This window comes from Purpureocillium takamizusanense, chromosome 10 (genome assembly GCF_022605165.1).
Source record: "Purpureocillium takamizusanense chromosome 10, complete sequence".
NCBI lineage: Eukaryota > Fungi > Ascomycota > Sordariomycetes > Hypocreales > Ophiocordycipitaceae > Purpureocillium > Purpureocillium takamizusanense.
In genome coordinates, this window is record NC_063077.1 from 1,173,817 (window position 1) to 1,196,501 (window position 22,685).

Genomic DNA, 22,685 nt, shown 5'->3' on the forward strand with positions numbered 1-22,685 from the left:
TGTGTGCGTGTGCGTGTGCGTGTGCGCTTGTGTAATGTTGGCGTGATGTTGGCGGAGAGACGGAACGGGGGGCTTGACGGACGTGGAGGCGGGTTCAGACAAGTGACTTTGCTTCACCGCGAAGATGAGGAGAGAAAGGAGGTTGCTTTCTGTTGAGCGGTACGGTATTGTACGGATCATGGATTGTACTCTTGTACGGAAGTAGTAGTAGTACTCGTGGGCCGGCGATAGGAGCTGGTCGGGTAGGACGGTGACTCGGGAAGAGAGAAAAAAAAGTATAAATAGGGAGACTGTAAGAGGCATCTGATGAACGAAAGGGGAGCGTGCAAGACAAGCAGAGCAAGAGACGACAGACAGACATACAGACATCATCATCATCATCATCATCATTGCGCTGTGGACGTTGACTCCAACAGTTTCGTCGTTACACTTGTTCAAGTCAAAACTCGGTTCAACTCTAAAACATCACTTGTCACGATTCAAGCTCGCTGCTGCTTCTGATATATATACATATATATATACACTTTGTATATATCCGCAGCCATGGCCCCTATCCCGTTTCACCTCGAGCCCAAGTCCTTCACTCCCCCGACCAAGACGCGGCCCATGCGCATCATCTTCGTGAGCGGCAGCGGGCGCAAGTCGAACCCCATCTTCCCGGCGACGTTTCTGCGGCTGTCGTACCGCTTCGCCGACGTCAAGCTCTGTAACGAGGATGACGACGACGAAGATGACAGTGGCGTCGAGGTCTTCAGCCCAGACGTTATCGTCCCGCGCGAGATGATGCTCGTGGAGAGGTACGACGACGATGACAGCAACAACAGCAACAATGACGACGACGACATCAACGACAACAACAACCAGGACGGAGGGTCCGACGACGACAATGACAGCAGCAGCAGGGACAGTCGCCGCGGCGGTGGCCCGTCGCCGCTGGCCCTGTACGCCATCGAGGTGCCTCGCGACCACATCCCCCACGTGCCGAGCTGCAAGCCCGAGGACGCCCACGCGGACGTGACGCTCTACGCGTGGCGCCAGGACAGGTACCTGGGGCAGTGGGCGGTCGGGCGGATCAAGGGGCTGGGCCACGGGGCGAAGAAGGTGACGGTGGTGCGGCGGCAGGCACAGGCACAGGCACAGCAGAAGCAGCAGAAGCAGCAGGGACGACGGCCGAGCAGCGATGAGGGCGAGTGGGAGCGCGTCTGAGTCAGTTCAGAGTCAGAGGCGTGTATACTCTAAAAGAAGGTAGGGGGAGGGGGGGGGTTACAAGAATTAGCGGTGATGGGTGTTGGTGTGCTGGATGGTGAGGCTCGGGTTGAGTAAAGCATTGGCGAACCGGAGACCTGCCCCGTGGCGAATGGGAAGCAGGAGTGGGAGCCGAAGCGGGAGAGGTATGAGGGACGAGAGGACACGGGCGAGCCGAGCTGTCATGTGTTTGTTTGCTACCCTATTTGCCCTGTGTACGATGGTTTGCTTGCTTAGAGTGGTGATGAAGGGTTGATATTGATATCTGAGCCGCCTGCCTACCTGCCTGCCTGCCTGCCTGCCTGCCTGCCTGCCTGCCTACGCTTACTTACATGCAATGTACAACGTGCGACGGGGGCCGAGGCGAGGCGGAGGGAGGGGGACCACACCACAATCACTCAGCCTCACGACTACAACGGTAGCAACAACACTGACGATGACGACGGCGTGACTGCTCTCCCCCTTTGATGACTGGACCGGTTCCCATCGATACCTACCAACAGCAGCAGCCGGCCGGCATGGCCCACTGCCGCGCCGTCGCATATATGTACGAAGTACATACGTGTGTATGTATGTAGGTAGGTATGAGGCATCTGAGCTTCCCGATGCGAGGCTGCGTATCCTCCTCCTCCTCCTCCTCATTCTCCCTACTCCCCGTCTCTCTCTGGCCCGCTCTCCCTCCATCCACCTCCACCTCTCAGCTCCAAGTGAGCGGTAGCACAAGGTCGCGGCAGGTCGAGACCCCCCCCCCCCTTCCTCATCCCCCCTTTTCTCCAGTCTCTCTCTCCTTGCCTTACCCGTTCAACACCACAACTGCCCCGTATCAATGTTTACCCCCCTCCCCTTCTTCTTCTCTCTCTCTCTGTCTCTCTCTATCTAGAGTCTCATCCAGCTCGTCGCCACCCGCCCACCCCGTCCTTTTCATCAAGGTCCTATCTATCCATCGCGTCCAACCAACCAACCAACCAGCCAGCCAACCACCACCGCCATCGCGAAACTCGTCACCTCATCAGCTCCATCCAGTCTGATGATCCACGAGGTTTCGTTCAAAACACGCCCGCCCCGCCCCGCGTGCGTCGCTTCTGCACCGAAACATGTCCCATCCCATCCCCCCCCCCCCGTAGTGCCGCCCCGCTGCCGTCTGGTGGTGCAGAGAACGCACGCACGAAGCGGGCCAAAAAAAGAAGGACCAGGATCCAGAATAGATACAAGGCAGTAGCAGTAGGAGACAGCAGCGTAAAATGGGAAAGGTGACCTGTCTATAGTGGGATGTCGTCCTTGTATGACCATGACCGCATCGAAGTCGCATCGTCTCCTCCCCCCCTCACTCTTCCCGCGTCCCGCATGTCGCCTCCTACCCTCCCCTCCCCTTTTCCCGCTCGCACGCGCACATATACGTGCAAACTACATACAACGCGTGTCCGTCTCTTGCACCCCCCCCCATCCATCTTCTCACTTGCCGTGTCCTCGACTCAGCCGCATGTAAGAGCAACGCCGCCCCTTTGGCTCTTATTTACCGAAGCAGACGCACCTCCTCCCCACCACCTCCTTTTCCTGTGGGAGCCGGCTCGGTGAGGGAGCGGAGGGTGAGGGAGCTGTCTTGCCGACCTGCGTAGCAGCAGCAGCAGCAGCAGTCGCGAAAATGGTTCTGGTGAGCTTAGACAATCAACAGCCGGGAGGGGGGGGGCGGGGGGGGCGGCGCTTGTGTCAGGATCATGGAGGTTTTCAACAATAGAACCCGCGGGTGGGTGATGCAATACCTTATCCGTCGGCAAGCCCTGGCCGCTTCACGCCCTTTGTGCGCACGTCGCCCGTGCATACATACATGTTACCATACATAGAGCCTTGCCCACGAGGGCCACAAGGCACGCTCGAGGACCCCCCGCCGCCGCCGTATCCGGGACATTGGCACGGGATCCTGCATGCCTTTCACGTATGTGCGAAAGTAGCATGTAACTTACAATGTATGTGCATGCTCGCTCACTCGCACACGCTGGTCACTTCTCGCCATGCCATCAGCCGACTGATGCCGCCGTAACGATGGGCTATAAAAAGAGGCTCCGTTCGGGTACGCACATGATGCGACCTCATCTGTGTCTCCCTCGGCCCCTTCCAGGCCATCATCATGTACGGTATTGCCTCTTGTTGTTCATCACAGCCCCAATGTTCCGAGGCGGCCGGCTCGTTCGCAGCTTTCCAGCCAAGCGCGCAAACGGCTGGCTCTGTGGCCTCGTAGCCTTCCTGCGCCACCCTCCCCCCCTTTTCTTGTGTGACCTTGGCTTCACGCACGCTGGCCTCGATGGATATCGACGTCGTGTAACTCACCCCCATGTCCCGCCACGGCCTTCCCTCTCTTTGGATCCCCCGATCCGGAGGGACAGCTCCATCCACTCCGACGTACTACGCCAGCGTGCCCATCGAGCATGTAGGCAAGCTATGGCAAGCGGGACCTCTCCCACCCCTCTTCCTGCTTCTCCGTCACCGCCGATTCCAGGCTTGGGAGCACCGGCCCCGGCCATCGCGCTCTGGGGGAATGCGACCCGTAATAAAACGTGAGCTCTCTGTGTTCCCGGGCCCAGCATCGGCCGGCCAGAGGGTTAGGTGGGCCGGCACGCGCGCGGCACGATGCCACTGTTGCTGTCTTGGGTGCCACGCTGCATGTAGTTATATGGGCCTGCCGGGAAAGGTGAGGCAACTCTGCAGGCGGTCAGAAATTAAAGACAAACTCGGCCGGGTTGTCTTGTCTTTCGACACAATCGCGCCAGTCGGTGTGGCTGCTTTGCGTGGATGGGCGATGCCATCACTTGCCTGACACGGCGCGGCCCGTTCCATGCGTCCTGGTAGAGGCCTGCACAGACACTTCGCGGAACGAGGATAAGCTCAAGTCGGACCGCCGTACAAAGTAGCACCTCCACACGGTCGTAGCCATTGTCGTTCTCTAGAGACGGACGGCGCTAGGAGGGGGAACTCTCTCCGCCAAGATCATCACATTCGTTGTTGCACACGCAAGGCACGTGCCTGCCCTCATGTCATGTGTTGTACTGGGGCTCCCGCTAGAAGAGTTTCCGGAGAGGCTGCGGTCCGAAAAATCACATACTGTACAGTATACGAAGTACGCCGTTTGGCCTTGAGGGCGGCCGGGCAATAGACCCCCCAGGCTTGGCGCACGTCGAGGCTGTCCCGGCCGTGACGGGAGGTCAGACCGGATTGTGACCCACTAGTCCTGAGTTCCGTTCGGTTTGGCCAGTCTGCCTGATGGCTCCCGGCTGTTATTCATCAGAAACTCTAACGCGCATGTTGCGATGTGATTGCTGGACACGAGTCGTCCGTCTCCCATTCCTGCCCTCCCAGAACGGGCAGTGGCCGCGAGTGGTTCTAGTCTTGGACCGGGCTGCTCTCCGCGTCCATCCTGTGTGCCAGCTTCGACAGGCGAATGAAACGGAGCACTGCCCCCCTTGTTTGTCTGCCCAAACAGTTGTCGGTGCGGGAAGGAGGACACAGCCACTTCGAGGCCGTTCGGCTCGTCCTAACACCAGCTTGTCTTGCCGCTCGAACTACGTACGTAGGTCTGTGTGTCGCCACGCATCGACGTCTTCACCGCGACTCCTCGGTGGCCCCCGCCCCCTGCTCACAAACCGCACTACAAGCGCCTTGCCGCTCAGGCTGGAGAGGACGCAGGGGGCTGCGGGCTGTCGACGAACTGAACACAATCGAGGACCAGCGAATGAGACATGCCGCGGGGATGGTTCGACGATGCTGAACAGCGTGTCCCGTGTGTAGTTCTTGGCCTTCATGCCTGCTCCGTGTAGTGTCCGCCTCGTCCCGATGAACCATCGCCGGCCAGATGCCCGTGTCCAAGACTGACGTGTCCCGAAGCTTGAGAGCATAAACCCCGTGTTTGACCGCGGTTGAATGTTTGTCATGTCATTCGTGGGCGATCTTAGTTGGCGTTCCGCGCGCCTCGAAATCCAGCTCCTACACCGTCGGGGAAGAAGCTCCTTCCTGGGAAGATGCCACAGAGCTCTCGGAGACGACAAGCCGCCCAGTTCTTGTGTTCCGGCCGCGAGGCACACACGGCGCCGTGTATCTCGGCGGATGCGACGGCCACCTTGGCCTCGTCATGCCATGTCCTACGTAGGCGAGCACTTGTATTCAGCGGGCACCTTGTTCGGCGCGGCTCCTGACCGACAAGTCCAAGTGCTGAAAGGAAAAGCAAACACAATCGGATCAGCCTCCCCCTTGGCACAGCCAGAATTCGTTCTCGAAGCCCCTCTGTGGGCCGCCGCATTATGCCTCGAAATGCGAGTCCCAGCATCCCTGCTGCCCTTGCACGCTCGGCCGGCGGCGCGGAAAGCGGGAGCGAGCCGGGACGGGTTTCCGTCACGAGGATCATGGGCCAAAACATCCGCGATGCAACGCTTGCAGCCGACTCGAGAGACGACCACGCCTCGGCACGTACCAGGTCGTGACCGACGGTCGGTTTGGCCGGGCTCATCAGGCCGTCGAGTGCGGCCCTTGCCAAGGCAGCACCTTCTGATAGTCCGTTTCGTGTCCTGATGAGGCTCATCTAAATACGGACGCAGACTCCATCGATACTGGTGCTCCGTTTGTCTCTGCGGTCAAGTGGCGCCGCCGATGGTCGACAGCGACACCGGGAGACACAACAGGGGGGGGGGGCCTGACTCGCCAGGGCCTCGTGCCATCCAGGCTTGAGACGGTGTAATGACCAGGGGGCCAGTATCCATCTTGAGTCGGGAGTTGCCGCCCACGGCCATGGGTCAGTCTTTGAGACGCGGCTGCCCGACCTTGCAATCACGGTGCTGCTCCGCCAGACATTCCCGTGCGCGATTGCGAAAACGGCGTCCTTCCTCACATGGAGGGGGGAAGGCGGCCGCCCGTAGGCTGGTGGTCAAAATGACGACAAGACGTCGCGGCCGTTCCGTGGAGAAGCACGCGCGCGCAACGGACGGGACGTTGTCGGCTTCCGTCGAGTGGAGCCATTCGCGTTGTCGAATCAAGGACGAGCAAGGCAGATTAAATCCATCGGAAAGGTGTGTGTATCATGGTGTCTAGCCTCGAACGCCGCATTGGTGGCCAGCGAATGCTACCGGCTGGCCGAGATTTCTGGTGGAGTAGCTGAACGAAGCGCCGTCTCTCTTGACCTCCTTCTTTCGTTGACGAAGATTCTGCTGTCTGCCTGTCCAGCGGCGAAGCAGCTTTTCGAGAGTCGACAGCGAAGTGTCTCTCACATTCGGGAAGGGTGTGACGCGATGGCGTCTTCAGCATCAGCACCTGTGGAAACAGAGGCCACCAGGCCGGACATGGGAAGAAAGGGGACACCACCCGTTGGGAGGGGGGCCGCCCCTTGACTGGGCATGGGCCTTGCCGACGATGGCCATGCCCCCCCCCCCACACAACCCGCGCATCCCTGCCCGGTCAACGCGTGCCTGGCGGGCACTTGACGAATCCAAAGCCCTTTCCAAGTGTGAGAGGCGCCTGGTCCTTGGCTTGTCCCACGACTGCTGACTGGGACGAGTCGGGGCTCGAGCGTTCCTCAACCCCATCTCTCTTTGGCACCGAAAATGCAGCTACGAACATACATTCGCATGGAAAGTAGGTCCGTTCGAAGCGTTCGTCATCCCACTAGCCCGAGCTGTGTGTGTGTGTGGCCGATGCGAAGAAATTGAAGGTTCGTTGCGTGACGCACGTCGCGGCTTGCCACGCTTTTGGAAATGACGCTTTTCCGCAACCGACTGCCAACAGGGGCAACAGGGCACCACAACGTGTTGGCACCTTGGTCCTCATGTGAGGCGCGGGCACCGTGCATCGGTAGCCTGGTGGACGACCGGCACGCGTAGCGAGTTTCTGATGTTTGTTCGTGCCGTGGCTGGCGTGTGAGGGAGACGGCCGAGGCTGCCAACAGTGAGGTACTATCGCGTTTGACGCGATATGACAGGGGCGGGTCGCCCTTGTAGAGAGGCGGTCCGCCAGTGCCCATCGCTGTGCCTCACTGGTCGCGAATAGAATAGCGGACGCTGTCGTCCTGACTGGGCGTGTCCAGAGTGATGATCGCGTCAGTGACGTCTTTGGGGGCGGAACGTGCCACAATGTCCTTCCCGAAAGCGCGGTTGGATATAAATAGTAGACTGCGCTGCAACAGTCCAAGACCGGCCAGGCCAACCCTGGCCATGTAATTTGAGACAATTGTTGTGCCCGCCAACGCGCTCGTTCGAGTCCTGGACTGTGAGCACGGCACCAACAGGAGAGGACGGCTTGCAGTCTTGTCTCAGAGTGAGTAGACTTGGTTGGAAAGTCACCCGAGCCCTGCCGAACGCCTATAATCGGTGATGCAGAAAGTTATCGTCCGCCACACAGAGGACTGTCCCGTGCTTCATGGAGCCGTTGGCTCTCCGCCAATGCTGTGGGATGCAGTGAGCGCTCTCCACGGCCCAAAGCTGATCCCCGCGTCAGCAAGTGCGAACGCAACACACAAAGGCACAAGCACTGGCCCTTGCGGCCCCGAGGTTGTGTCTGTGGTCGGGGGAGCCCGTTGCACCGCTTCCCGTCAGTGACTGTCGGCAATGTCCACTCGCGTCCGCTTGTTGGCTGTTGCCGTTCAGTTCACTTGGTGCCACGGCGTAGTACATTGCCTTCTCGCGGCCTGAGATGGAGTCCATGTGCAACATCCCCCGTTCCGGTGGCACAGAGTTATTCCTTGTGCTGTGCTTGGATGTCAACCCGCGTCCCGGAGCCGGTGCATAAGCTCACACCATTGACTGCAACGGCCAGGGGCCCCAGCTCGGCGCCCGTCTTCCCAGTTGGATGTGCAGGGGCCTCGTTCGCTCCACTGTGACCCGGGCGAGCGGGTGGCGGGCAAGGCCGCAACCCCCCTTGTTGCACTCCGCACTCTGGCACGCGAACGCTGCGACTTGGTCACGTTTTCTTTTGGAGGCGGACATGGCTGTGACGATGACCGAACCAGCCCTGGCTCGTGGAACAAGGCGATGTGAGGTTCATCCATCACGACAGTGTGTGGAACTCAGCCCTATGGAGCACGACCTCTCCTCGTCTGGGCTGGGCGACAAACCCGCCGTTCCTGGATCGAAGCTCGGACGGCCCTTGGGCTGGCGCCCCCGATGTGACGCCATCCACCAGCGCATTGCTGGGAACAAATACCATCAATAAAGTGAGAGCAACCGCATTCCTAGCCTCGACACAGCCACGCTCGATCCCGATGCTGACCGCCACGGTTGGCGGGGTTTTCTCCCCCGTTGTTTCTGCCAATGCGTTTGGCGGCATTCTCGAATGCCGAATTACCCAGAACAACTCATCCTACCCTGAACACAACGTTTCGACGTTGGCGATCCACGTCAGCAGCCTCTTGTCGTCCGCAGGCCAGGGTGGCTGCGTGTTGCCGATTCGTCACCGGCATCGCGGATGGCTCCGACAAGCGCAACAGTCGGATTGTAGCGGCCTCGAGCCAAGACTGATGCATCGCCCACGTCATAGAATGGCGGCAAGACTCATCAAAGCGCGATCCTTGCACTCACCCACAATCGCTGCCGGCGCTTGACAGGCTTCTGGCGGGCTGCACGCAGGGCGCATTCCACTGGCAGCTACCATCCACGTGCTTGTGGCGGGTTAGCCGTGCTATCCTGGACCAAGGCGGCCTCACCTTGTCAGAAGGAGCCACGCGATGGAGGCAGGGGGGCCCTGCTTACGTCGTCCTGAACCCATCTCGACGCCATCTACTCAACCACGACGCGCCAGAGCGGGACCTCTGGGGTGGTGACAAGCTGACACGAGTTGGGCGACTGTCTTTGGCGGGCGGACTCGATGCTTGTGAGTGATGAGTTGGCTGTGGAAATAAAACAAGGCGGGCGCAGTTCACGCGAGTCGCCCAGTATGGAAATTATCGGTCAATATACAAGATACCTTACCTGTACCTACTGTAGGTTAGTATAAGATACTACTAGGTAGGTAGTAAACAGGTACGTACACCCCTCCGTCCTCTGCCTGCCCAGCATCTGCTTGCACTGGCTCGCGGCGTTGTGGCCGCGGCGCAGGTACCTCGTCCAATGTACCTCACGAGGTCGGGGTGGGCCGTCATGGGTTGCCGGGAGCATGGGTCGCCGGCGAAGGTACGCGCCACTATGTGTGGAATGGTCCCTGGTACCTTGCCCAGCTTTAGTACTACGTAATACCACCCTGTTGTACGGAGTACGTAGTGCCCGAATCGCTCCTTCTGTGAGGCGTGCAAGGCAGGCGCTCTGTGCATCGACCGACTAGTAGACTCCTCCGTCAACGGAAGGAGCACGGGAGCTGTGGCTACTTTGGCGGGTCCGGTGAGTGACTTGCAAATCTCCTTTTTGCTGCAACCGAGATCATCATCTCTCGAGGCGCCGGCAGAAAGGAGGTAAGGTGGCAGGAAGAAAAATTTGCAGTCGCGACAATCGACAATCTCTCTCCCGCTCCGACGCAAACGCGAGACGCGTTTGGATGCTCATCCAGAACGTCTGTCCGTCCATCTCGCGCACCACCCCCTGCCAGCCGCACTGTCCCGCAAGCTTGCAAGGAAATACTGTCGCCAACCAAGGCCCCCCTTCCCATCGACAACGCCTGTTCCTGGCCTCTACCCCAGATCCGCTGCCATCCCAAGTTCAACATCGTGCGCCACTCACCGTGCAACACCCTCCTGTCCCCCTGGCCGCTGCGCCCAACGGCCCGTCCACCATCACAGACAACGGGCGAGGCTGTCGTCACTGGCGCCCCGTCGAGTTTTGGGACCCTCCTATTGCGGGTACACGAGTAAGGCACCCACTTTGATGAGGGACGCCTCCGAGCGTACCTGAGGTACTTTCTGCCGCGTGACGACGGCGCCCTCGTCGTTGCAACTTTTCATTGTGGCTCCCAAGCTCGCGCCTGGACAGTGAGAGAGACAGAGAGAGAGGGTCCTGCATCCTGTGCTGCGCTACTACGATCTACTGCTGTTACCAGCCATTGCATACCATATTCTGCATTCACTTTTAATTTTTCCCCCCGTTTCCCCAACTCTTTTTGCATCCCATATCCCTTCCCACGTGCAGCTGGACCCTGTCGCCACCGAGGCTCTCAACTGCAGCGAAAGACGTGTCTGACGTCGTGGCCAGCCCTGCACCAAGGTTCCCGTCAAACGACTGCAACCCCTGCGCTCTCGGCCGTCTGTCAGGTTTTTTTTTTTGCTTGACCACCTTGCTTGCCCGACGCGCGGGCTGCCGCTTGGCCCTGCCCAGCCCACTCGACGAGAGGACGACCCTGCAGAATCCTGCACATCACCAGTGACGTTCTCCGCAGGAACGCACCGCGTCTGCAGAGCCGTTGGAAACGCGAGCCGCCTCCGGACGCCATAAAGCTTGATTGACCAAAACGGCGCCAAACGACTCCCTGTGCCTGACAGCGCCAGCCTTTGTCTTGCGACTCAAATCGTCATTGGTAACGACCGCGCCCTTGTCGGCCGCGTCCATCGGGGCTGATAAGAACCAAATAGCTGTGTTCGCGCTGCTTCAAGATCCGGCAAGAGCCGTTCCGGTTTGGTGCCACCAGAAGACGGCCGGCCGGGTCTGACGAGTCCAACCTTTTGGGAGCCAAAATCGCCTTTCTTTTGCGCAACCCGACGCTCTTGATCAGGTTTCGTCGCAGCACGAATCCCATCATAAACGCCTATCCCCCCCGAGCCCAAGCCCGAGCCCAACCCGCAGCCACCCAGCAGGGACGGTTTGCTGCCGTCGCTCCAGGCGTTCTCCCGCACCGACCAGCAGGGTTTAGTGCTGACCGAAAACCGCTGACGGCCACTAACGGTCGACATTCCCCACCACCCCAAACGAGGTACCCGACGAGCTCCTGGACCAGGCCAAACCCTGTGCTCCGCTCCTTCAGGCGCCAATTTCAAGGTTAGTGGACCTATTCCTCACAAGCCACCACTGTCCAGTCCTGTCCTGTCCTGCTCGGGGCGCAACGGGCTGCCCTTTTCGATGCTGCCACTGCGCGCAGCTTGCCGGCCGGGGGCCACGAGACGTTCGTCGTTCGGCGTCGCGTGCGTCGTTCTTCCGCGCAGCCCGTACCTATCTGGTGCAGCGGCGCACAGCCAGGCCACAGCGCAAGGTTGCACGAGCAAGCCCACGCCCACGCCCCAGCTGTCGAACCTCGATGTCTGCTTGGCGCCAGCGTGCCGGCTGCTCGGGATTGCGGCGCGTCGACTCGCACTAGAAAGGGGTAGGCGACCAGGGAAGCGACCAAGGGGGGGGGGGGGTGGTCGGCCAAGTCGCAAAGCATCAATCAGCCTGGGCACTCTGCGCTCTCCATGCATGTGTGCGTGCGTGCTCGATCAAGCATGCCTGCCAGGGCAACGGGTCCATGCAGTCGGTGCCTTGTCAAGTTGTCATGCAACTACCGCACCCTGTTTTGATCCCCGCCGCCAACGACAACCACCAGTTCAAGCGCAGTGTGCTGACTTTTTGCATCTGCCAGCTCCGTCACGGTCGTCGGAACCACAATCCGACACTGTATTTCGTACATACCGTTGAGTCAAAGCGTACGTCACATTCTGTCCGTCTCTCCGCGAAACCGTCGCCCGCCCAGCCTCGTCTCCAGCATTAACGGATGCGCTCAGTATCGCCCAGTGGTCTTGGCCGTCACTCTAGGTCTGGTAAGCTCCGGCCTGCCACCGCGACATCGCGTCCTGCGCGATATCCCACCCAACGCGCGCCGCGCCGCGCCGCGCCGCGTTTCTGTAGAACCGAGGCTGATAGCGCTGTGTAGGATCTGGCGAACGACTCTTCGCGCGGCCTCGAGGCTTCCAGTTGCTGTAAGCCTGGGCAACTCCTCCAAGGTACGTTTTTGCATGAGATGGGGCGAGCTCAACCGCAGACCCGCGCTCCACGCCTTTGCAATTTTCCATGGCCTTTTGCGCAAGTCGAGCCAGTCGAAGCTGCGTGTCCGTGCTTCCCCGACCGGGATGGCCTGTCTTGAGACCGACTTGGACGTGCCGTTTATGATTTGGTGCGGATATGTCCTGCTGCCGTGGGGCAGCCTGGGCGGCACCCAGACCATCAACGCATCGTCGCATGAACCGCCACGATCCACATCTCATGAAGCCCGACTGTACGTGAAGTCAATCGCTGACTCGGAACAGGCGTCAAGTCGACTGCACTATATCGTCCGGGGCAGAAGGCGAGAGCACTCTTGGTCGAAAGCCAAAAGACAAAAGAGAGACAGGGATTCGTGTTGGGGCAAAGCCGACGCGACTCGATCGGTACTTCTTCCTTGAACCCGAACGTGCCCAATGTGGCCTACAACACAATACCTCTTGGCCCCGAAAGCCGACTGACAAGAATCGCGATAGGACCACGCACCCTTCCGTGTCCTGCCAGCTTTCATGACTGCGGCAATGGCTACGCACCGGCAAGTCCGCGGCCATTTCAAAGAGGACCCTGTTTCCGATCCGGTGAGTTATGCCTAATTTTTCTGCGTCTGAGACGTCGTCTCGAAGTCTGTGGCCGAGTGGCGTCGTTGCGACTGCGAACTTGAATTTCCGGACGCCTCAATCAATGCGCGGCAGCAATGACAATCATTCGGGCAGTGCCCGACGAGTGGTCCGTTGTCCCCATCGCGCGTCCAGCCAGCGTCGGCGCGTTTGGGCGGCATTGAGTTTGGCACGAAATGCACACCTCCCGCAATTTGCCCTCTGTCGTCGTGAGTTTGAGGTTGGCTCGGCCTCAGAACTGCACAGCGCAGCACCGCACTGCACAGCAGCACTCACTGCACATCGCGGTCGGAGCTGGCCTGTCGCAACCTTGACCGGGTCAAGACTGAGCGGTGGTGGGTTTGGCAGGGTGACTCCTGTTTCACCAATGACTAGGGTGCCCGCATACGACAAGGCGAGTGGGTCGTCCCGGCGTGGTACGTGCAAGTCGACGTCGAGAGTGGGAGGGGAGGGCTGAGCCGGAAGGCTGCAGCCTCTGCATCAGCTCTCATCACCCGTTCACACACGCACACACGCACACACACACACACACACACGAGCGTGCGACACGACGGCAAGGACGTCGGCCCGCACAACGCCTCGAGCTCTCCGCGGCTCAGCTGCAGAATGGCGGTGGATGCGACGTTCTCGAATGTGCAGGACGCGGCGGACGGCACGAGGAGATGGACCTCTGCGACATCTGCCAATGGGCCGCGAGGCTGTCGAGACGTCCGGCGCTCCCCACCCCCCAATTCGCCCCGGCTCAAGGGTGCGCCAACAGCGACGACTGTGGGCCAACTGTCGTTGGGCCTGCCCGGGAGGTGTGTGTGTGTGTGTGTGTGTGTGTGTCCGCGTGTGGCGTGGACCGGGGAACGCGCTTATTGTACCCGGGAGGTTGAAGCGACCTGGGCCAGCGCCATGAGTTGGTGGGGGCTGGCGAATCCAGTGTCAGCCCAAGGCGCTGGACCGCACCGGGTTCGACAGCGCAGCGCAGCGCAGCGAGCCAGCACAGCCAGCCAGCCCAGAGAGGTCCCTAGTGGGATGCAGAGGGTGGTGGCTACCGTCGAGGACGAGGGCGGGCTGGACAGCAGACGGATGCCGACGATTCACGACCGTGTTTGCCATGTGTGGCGTGACGCCAGCCGCGACACAAAGCACCCTCTGAGCCGAGCAGCACGCAAGCGTGGTGGACAGGCTTGGGTGTCTTGCCCGCCGGCACCAGCAGCGAGATTGGGAACGGGGCTTGCTGCAGGACGAAGCGAAGCGACCGGCGCAGCTGCGAGCCAAAGTTGCCTCGCAGCGCGGCGCGGCGTGTGGGGAACGCAGCCAGCGAGCACCTACCAGGCGCCGACTCGGCGCCAGCCGGAAGTCTGCGGCGACTGCGTCCTTTGCCTCCCGTCGGCCGACCGTTGTGCGCCTCTTTTTTTTTTTTGATGCTGAAGCCGCAGCCACCACTGCGACCACCACAACCACTACCACTGGGGCGAGCGCCTCCCCGTTGAACTCTGCCGCGTTGGACCGCCATCGGCAGCGGCAGCGCGGCCCAGCCCAGCTCAGCCCAGCCAGCCAGCCGTTGACAGCGTCATGTCGAAGCCGACGGCGACAGGGGGCTGCGACGGCGGGATCCATGCCGTGGCGGGTTCTGGGGGCCGTGTGGCAATGGCTGAAGAGCCACGGCTGCCGCTGCTGTCTGTCTGCTGCTGCCACCACCACGGTTGTCTGTTACCACCACCTCCTGCTGGGTGGTGATTGGGATGGGTGTGGTGATGCTGGTGGGTGGTTGAGGTGCGCGCGTGGCCGTGCCTTGCCTTGGCTTCGACACCTTCCCTGTCCACACCGCCTGAGGACCTCTTCCTCATCCCCCATCGCTCCCCTCCCCTGGGCCCATGCCACTCCACCCCACCCCCCCTTCCTCCCAGCGGCGGCGGAGACGAGGAGCTTGGGAGCATGCAGACGCCTGGATCCCGGTCGAATCCTGGTCCACTGGCTAGCCCCGGCTCTCGAGTGCTCCATTGGGCAGCTGCCCCTTGGAAAACGCACACTGTCCCCCCAGGCGGCTTGTCCATTGGTCGTTTAATCAAAAGCGTCCCAACCCCTGTCGCCCGCCTTCCATGCGTTGGCCCTGCCCGGGCGCCCCCGGCCTCTTCTCTCCTCCCGCCTGCTGGGCCTCTTGGGAGGACCCCCGTCGCTCCCCCGAGGCCCCAACGCACCCCCACCCCTGCGCGGCGTGCGGGCCCCTGGCTGGCCTTGCTGGTGCCCAAGTCCCCCCCGCCAGGGAAAAAAAAGACACTGGAGCATGGCTTCGCGGCGGGAGCTTCTGCACCTGCCGTGGTATTCTTCACCGTCCAACTTGTGGCCCGGCTGCAAGGCGGCACAGGCTCCGGCGTTGCGTTGCGGTGCGGTGCGAGCACCTGCATACCGGCATCTTGCCTGCCCTGAGCTTTTTTGGCCGGCAAGTTGTCGAACAGGCCATGGTAAGCAGAGCCTTGTTGGGGGGGGGGCGAGGGGGAGCTCTAAGCCCGGCGGCACAGCACAGCCAGCACAAGGAGTGCGATGCGAGGCGGAGAAGCGCAAAGCGCAGCACTGCTCAACACAGCACAGCACGGCAGCGCAGCGCAGCGCAGAGCAGGTGTTGAACACAACAGAGCAGAGCAGAGCAGAGCAGAGCAGAGCAGAGCAGCTTTGTCGCGACCCGCCGCCGCCGCCGCCGCCGCCGCCATCCTTGCAGTACGGTACATACATGCATTGTCAGCCCATTGCTTCCCCACTCGCTACAGATGCCACCTCCCTCCCTCCTATCCATGCCCGTCACCCTGCGTGTTCAAATATACCTCCTCCCCCTGCCAGTCTTCCATCTGCGCCACCACCCCGATTCGCCTTTTTTTTTCTTCCCCTTGCCCTGCTCTGGCGCGCTTCTGTCATTGTTTCCCGGCCCTGACCGCCGCCGTCGTCGCGCTTCAAGACCACGAGGTTTTTTGACTAGGAGGTAGTTGACTCCCGTGATCCTGTCTGCCCGTTGCAGCCCCCCCTCCCCCTCCCCGTTTGCCTCGTCCGCTTTCACCACTTTTTGCCGGCTGCAGTCGGACGGCAGATGTCTTCTCCCCCCCGTCCGCCCACATCCATGGTGGTGCCCCCCCATTGCCTCGCCTGGGGCTCGCTCGAGTAAGCGGGTGCAAGGTTGCTTTATCAGCGTGGACCTTCTGGGCCTAGCACGCCTCACCCGTGCCATCCCAGTCGGTCCGCCGCCAGGGGACTGGCCCACCCCACTGAGCTTCCCAGACCTGGCCTGCTGCCGTCCAGGGGCCCCCAAATAAAACACCAACGCGTCCTACCTCAGACTGATTCTTGCGGAGGCTTTAGCCCTTCTTTTCACTGTCGATGTCTTACTGATGCATCTTGTCTCTATGCAGCATCATCCCCACCACCAACAACAGGGTCCTCCGCCTTCGCAACACCTTCAACATTCGCGACCGCCGAGCATTGTCCACCAGCAGCATCACCCGCAGGCTCACACGCCGCAGCAGCAGCAGCAGCATCAGCATCAGCAGCAGCATCAGCATCAGCAGCAGCATCAGCAGCAGCAGCAACACCACCACCAATCTCAGCAGGCGCAGCACCACCAGGGCGCATATTCGGCCACGCACTCCCTCCCGCAGGCCTACCAACCAGGCAGCCACGGCGCCAGCTCCCAAGACAACCTGGGCTACTATAGCCATCCGAGTCCCTATAGCACTCCGGGTGCCAACAGCGGATACACCTCCGCAGGTGAGTTCAGGAGCGAAGCCGTTGACATGACATACCAGGTGCTGACGTCGGCCACTTGCTAGCAGACACCTCCGACATGATGGCCGCCGCGCAGATGCCTAGACCACCTTACCCTCCCATGTCCTATCATACGCCGCAGTCCAACTCGCCCGCGTCGGTCGCCTCACCCTCTCAGCATGACCAGCATCGCAGCATATACGGGCAGCCCCCGTCCCAGCACCTCCAGCAGTCCATGTATTACCAACCGCAACCGCACTACCAGTCGATGCCGCCTCACCCTGCCGCCTCGCCCTATGCCCAGCACGCGCATCACCCGCAGCAGTCGATGACCTCGCAGCCCAATATGATGATGTCGCACCCAGCACCTCAGAACCAGATGACGCAGCACGCGGCGCAACACGCTCAGGCGGGCATGACGGGTAGTCCGCGGCCCAAGATTGAGTCCCAGGTTCCCGTGCAGCTCCAGAAGCAGGCGCAGACGTCCCCGATGCCGCAACCGCAACACCAGCATCAGCATCAGCACCAGCACCAGCAGAGCGCGCCGCAGCTGCAGAGCCCCGGCAATCAAGCTGCTGGCGTGAATCCCAACGCTGCCCCTGGGCCCATCCCCGCCACGACTCCGCTCGTGGTGAGGCAGGACGGAAACGGCGTGCAGTGGATCGCGTTCGAGTACTCGCGCGACCGTGTCAAGATGGAATACACGATCCGGTGCGACGTCGAGTCGGTCAACACGGACGAGCTGTCCCCCGAGTTCAAACAGGAGAACTGCGTCTACCCCCGGGCCTGCTGCCCCAAGGACCAGTACCGCGGCAATCGCCTCATGTACGAGACGGACTGCAACCGGGTGGGCTGGGCGCTGGCGCAGCTCAACGCTCCGCTGCGCGGCAAGCGAGGCCTGATCCAAAGGGCGGTGGACAGCTGGCGGAACAGCAACCAGGACCCCAGGCTTCGAAGCCGACGCGTTCGTCGCATGGCCAAGATGAACACGCGCAAGCAGGTCCCGGGAACCCCCACGCCACACCCCGGCGCGGCGCACATGCCCGGCCCCGGCGGCCCGCCAGGGATGTCGGCCGCGCCGCCCATGGGACCTGGAGGTGGCCCCGCGATGGGCAAGCCGGGGTTGAGCAGCATGGGACAGCCAATGCACCACCATGCCGGGGCCCATCCCGATGGAAGCGCCCCCGGCGGAGGAGACGAAGTCGGTATGTTCCACCAGATGTGATTTGAGAGCCTCGCATCTGCCCGCGTTTGCACTGCTTTGATTTGCTCCCTGCAAGCACCTCGATGCATCGCATTGCACTGCACTGCACTGCACAGCACAGCACAGGGGCCCGACGTCACGAGAGACGTTGTGTTGCTTTGATGATACCAAACCTTCTTCCACCCCTGTTCTCGCATTTGTTTCTTTCTCTCCCCCCCACTGTCATTGCAAAAAGAAAAAGGGTTCGCGCACATTTGGTTCTTCGCGTCTTGTCTCCTATGTCCTCTCGAGTCCCTTCTTCCTGTTGAAGGGGGACGAGCATTTCCTCTCTTGTCGCGACGTCTGGGAATGGGCCTGTATCAAATCTTTCTTGCTTCACACATTTTCCTGTTATATATAGGCAAGGGTGGGGGGGATTCGCGTGCTGCCGCACCAAGGGGCCCCCCTCCCTCCGTGCCACCCCCGTCACAGCGACACAGCAGCCTGCTGCAGAGACGGCGAGTTTCAGAACGAATCTCGGAATGTCACAACCTTCTGTACATTATCATAAAGTCGCACACGGCCGTCGCCGCTGTCATGTCCTCTTTATCCCTCTGCATTAGCATCGCTGCTGGTTTTCGTGCGACTCATAGACGAGCTCAATCAGCCTCTTGGCTATATTAAGTTGCAACCATGTTGGCAGAATCAATTTGTTTGCTTGCTTGTCTCAGGCAGGAACAGAGGATGGGGAGAGTGCGAGGGACGGAGAGAGACAGAGCAAGAGCCAAAAAAAAAAAGAAAGCAAGGACACATTGAGACAAAACAGCCACACATCCCGGGGTCCCCGACACATCCCTCCACCACACGACACGGCCGCGTCGAGACAGCATGTCACTAATGATCTTGGGCTAACATTTCTATTCTGTTGAGGCAACGGCAATTCGTACGAGGATCACCACCACCACCACCAGGGCCCGGCACATCCAGGACATGCGGGTGGCGGCGATGACGTGAGACAGTCGCACGTCTTCACCGGGTACGGGGCCCACGGCTACCCTGGCGGCGCCCAGGGAGGACCCATGTCTCACATGGCTCCCCGGGCCGGCGGCGCGATATCAGCCCGAGCTCACAGCAGGACCACGGCCGACGAGCCCGAGGGGCTGTTCCCCGACATTCCTGAGGCCAAGAAGCGCAAGTTCATCCTCGTCGAGGACAACGTGCGCGGCTCGCGGCTCCGCGTGCGGGTGACGCTGGACGGCGTCGACACCAACGAGATCCCCGATAGCTTCCGCAAGGGCGCTAGCCTGTATCCCCGCAGTTACTTTCCCCGCGAGATGCAGAGCCCTCCGCCGAGCGCGACGGGCTCGCGCTTCTTTGTGGATGACATGGACGATGACGGGACGCAGGAGACGGAGGGCCGTGAGGCCGGCCGCGGCCGCGGCACCAAGTCGATGGGCGAAACGGTTCGGGTCACCATGGCTGAGGGAGATGACGGCGAGGCGACGGTCCCGAGAATGAGAAAGTCGATCCGCGGCAGGGAGGTCAAGCTCAACGACCTGGCGTACCGAATGGCGTGGCTGCAGAGCCGCGTGTTTGCCGGGAGGACCGTCTTCCTCCAGCGCGCCAGTAAGTCTAGATGGAAAACGCGAGTCGGGTCGCGTCGGGGAGCCAGAGAAAGCTAACGCGGTGGGCCACAGTGGACTGCTATCGCAACAAGACGCGCGCTGCCATTGAGGCGACCATGCAGGACGTTGCAGCCGTCGCTCCCCACTACGAGACCCGGACGGGCAAGAAGCGATGGACCGACCGGAGTAAGCGAGGCGAGCAAGATGAGGTGGAGGATTAGAGAGTGAGGATTGTGGGGTTTGGGGAGGGGCGGTTCGGGACCGGGAGGATTTCTTGCCATTCTTGTCACTCCTTGTCCGTCTTTGGTGCTCTTTACAGATTCCCCGAGCGTTAGCGACTCTTGTGGTAGGTTCTGTAATGGCGGGTCATGGCCTCAACGAAAGGTCGACTTTGTGACTTTGGACGTGGAGGAGACGGCGGACGGGTTCATTTATTTCTCCAGCTCATGGCCGCGTGCGGTCTTGGGCCGCGTCGACACTATTTGTGCGGATATTTTGTATAGCCGATTGAAAAAACATATGTGAATAGACAAAGACCTTTGGCACGCATACATATATGGCTGGACGAGCAGGCGCGCGAAGACTACATGTTCTGGTGGTGAATAGATTGCCTTTCTGACCGAGGGCAGTGGCCGCCGATTTAGGGGTGTGTGCACACGCGCGCGGGGGCCCGGGCCCAAGCCAGCGGTTCGTCCCGGTTGGTGGTGCGTCCTGCAAGACGACGGGTAGACGTGCATGCATGCGTCGCTGCAGGACACGATGGGAACCCTGCCATGCCTGCCTGCCTGGCGAGAGGCGGGGAGGTGGGAGGGGGGAAGGGGGGAGGGCTGACGAAGCGGGCCGGACACGGGAGGGGAGGGGGATGGCTGCGGTACGGTACGGTGGGCAGGGGAGGCGTCGGAACGGCGGAGAACCTTGAAAGCAGGACGGGAGTGAGTGGAGGGTCCAGGCAGCCAGCCCAGGGGGCCTGGAGGTGGGGGGGGGGAACGGGGGACCGGGAGGGCCCGGGCGGCGGAGCGCCGTTCGCGGGAGGGGGGTCCCGGGGGTCGGGGGTCGGGGTCCGGGGGTTGGGCGTTTGAGCAGGCCCAGGGTCCTATCCTGTCTGGATGGACGGATGCGTCGGCTGTTTTGTGTGGATGTGCAGAGCGCTGACGAGATCTGAATTCGCGGGGTTTGGGGGGGGGGGGGGATAAAGACGCGGGAGGGACAGTACCGAAGGTACGAAGTACATACCAACTTAGGTAGGTAGGCTGGCTGGCATGGACGGGAGGCAGGGCGGGGTATAAAGTACAGAGTGTGGGGGAAGGGAATTGCTGCTGCGATTTATTACTATTACTGCTAGGGCCTGGCTGGGCAAGGCATAGATAGGTTACGCATAGGGTGAGGTGAGGCTAGGTGGAGAGTGCCCGGGGGCGGGGCGGCGGATGGAATGGGGGGATGGATGATGGATGGATGGATGGATGGATGGGGGGATGGGGGGACGGACGAGGTGGTCTTGCGCGAGTAACTAGCGGCCGTGCTGCATGGGAGCGGGCAACCTTGCTGGAGGTGCGCAGCAGCTGCTGCTGCAGAATGCCAGGCAGGGCAGGGCAGGGCGGGCGGCTCAACTCGACACAACCAACCTTGTAAACCCCGGGCGGGGCAGCAAGCATCAACACTCCCTGGTAAGCGGGCCGCCGTGACGGACGGAGGACCCCCCCGGGGCCGTGATCGTCGTCAATTTCGGCCTCGAACTGCTTGCGAGCTGGATGTGCGTGACCCCGAGTAAGGTGACGCATGTATGTACTCTTCCCTCGCCGCAAGGCTACCTAAGATAGGTTTAGAAGAAACAAGGCGGATGGATCCTTCTCCCCTGCTCCCCCGCAAAGCTGCTGCGCATCCCCCCGCGCTCCTGACCTCCCCTGACCTCTATAATAAGGTCGCCCAGGCTTCGTCTGAACCCCACATCCCCATATATCAAACGGCCCCTCCTCCTCCTCGTCCGCGGTATAGCAAGGGAATATCTGGTAATGCACTTCGCGCGCAAAGACGGAGGGGGGTGGAGGAGGCGATGGGGGCGATGGCGTCTCGCCTCCCTTCCTTCGGGTCTGTTCGTGGGAAGGATCTGTGGGTGGGAAATGGGTAGGGACCGAACAAACGAGTCATGAGATCTGCGACATCGTCTGGAGACGTGACGTGAACGTGTGCGATTGACAAAGACTACGAATCAGAAGTCCATTATGGTCTGCGCGTGTGTCGTCTTGTTCTCTAGGTGCGTGCTCTCGCGGGTCGGTCGCAGGCACTGGCGATCCAGAGTGCCTTGCTTGACGCGGGGACACTGCCTTGCAGCATCGCTCCCGTGTCCTGGTGGACATTTTACTAATTGGTATTCGGGTATAGACGTGCTCTAGCAGCAGCGTATCAGGCAGTTTCACGCCCAGACTCAAGTCCAAGTGCCTGGCTCAAGAATGACTCTGACGCGCGAAAGCACTGAACTCGAGGGGACGGGAATGAAACCCTTGAAGTTCGAGTCCAGCTTGTGCACTCCACGATAGAGCCAAGTGTAGCAGCCAGCGCGAGCCTTGACCAAAGTTCACCTATGCCTGTACTTGTCTCGAACGCCGACCAGCTCCGATGCTCTGCCCTACTCTCTCGGGGCGCTGCTTGCATCCTCGCCGCGACGGGAACCCCCTGTGAGGCGGGAGGCCGTAGGGAGTCTGCAATGTCTGGCGAGGGGCGAGGGCTCGCTCGTCGTCTTGGCCATGTTTTGTCTCGAGAGGCTGTACGATTCGAGGTGGAACTGTATAGACGTGCCGAGAGTCTTGCGCCTACGACGCGGCCCTTGTGCGGTGCGGGTCTGCCTGGCCTCTATGAGGTGTCCTGAACAGCGTCTGGAGCCAGGCGTTTCTGCCCGGTACCCCCTGGACAGGATGTCGGGAGGGCTCTCCTGAATGTGCCAGGCCGGGTCCCGCTTCGTTGGGCAAGGCGGCCGACTTGTTCCTGGCTTGGCTTGCACTTCATGGACTGCCTTGCCTGATTCGGCCTCATCGTCGGCACTCTTTCTTCGTTTGGTCTTCGTATAAGTCTTAGCCTCGGTCATGTCGGACGGCATTAATCCGGCTCCAACGAGAGGGACCTGCCTCAGAACCCACTGTGCCGCGACGGCTTGGCTGGGTACATCTCTCCTTGCGTCCACGTAACCAACATGGCCCGGATCGACTTTTGTCACTAGACCGCTACATGGTTCAGTCGACTCTATGATTCCTTTCGCGAACACCACCTTGTTCATGGCGGCTTGCAGCATTTACTTGCGCTTCTCCTCTGGGCGCTCTGACGGTGAGCATCTTTCTGGGATCGCAGATAGACCCGACGGACTTCTGCTCTGCCTCAA

General features: G+C 61.0%; 3 protein-coding genes across 3 annotated transcripts; all 3 read left to right on the plus strand.

Annotated features, from left to right (window-relative positions):
* Nucleotides 1–320: 320 nt before the first annotated feature.
* Nucleotides 321–1,250, plus strand: JDV02_009874 (uncharacterized protein). Its single transcript, XM_047991567.1, has one exon. The coding sequence runs from the start codon at nt 544–546 to the stop codon at nt 1,204–1,206; it is 663 nt and encodes a 220-aa protein (XP_047847579.1). The 5' UTR covers nt 321–543; the 3' UTR covers nt 1,207–1,250.
* Nucleotides 1,251–15,635: 14,385 nt separating this feature from the next.
* JDV02_009875 (uncharacterized protein) lies at nt 15,636–16,575 on the plus strand. The gene has a single exon (XM_047991568.1). It carries the CDS (start codon nt 16,135–16,137, stop codon nt 16,570–16,572), a length of 438 nt encoding a protein of 145 aa, XP_047847580.1. The 5' UTR covers nt 15,636–16,134; the 3' UTR covers nt 16,573–16,575.
* Nucleotides 16,576–16,586: 11 nt separating this feature from the next.
* On the plus strand, nt 16,587–19,536 carry JDV02_009876 (uncharacterized protein; the record flags this gene model as incomplete). The annotated part of the gene is made up of 3 exons (XM_047991569.1): nt 16,587–17,712; nt 18,621–19,316; nt 19,388–19,536. 3 exons carry the CDS (start codon nt 16,587–16,589, stop codon nt 19,534–19,536), a joined length of 1,971 nt encoding a protein of 656 aa, XP_047847581.1.
* Between the last annotated feature and the right edge of the window lie 3,149 nt (nt 19,537–22,685).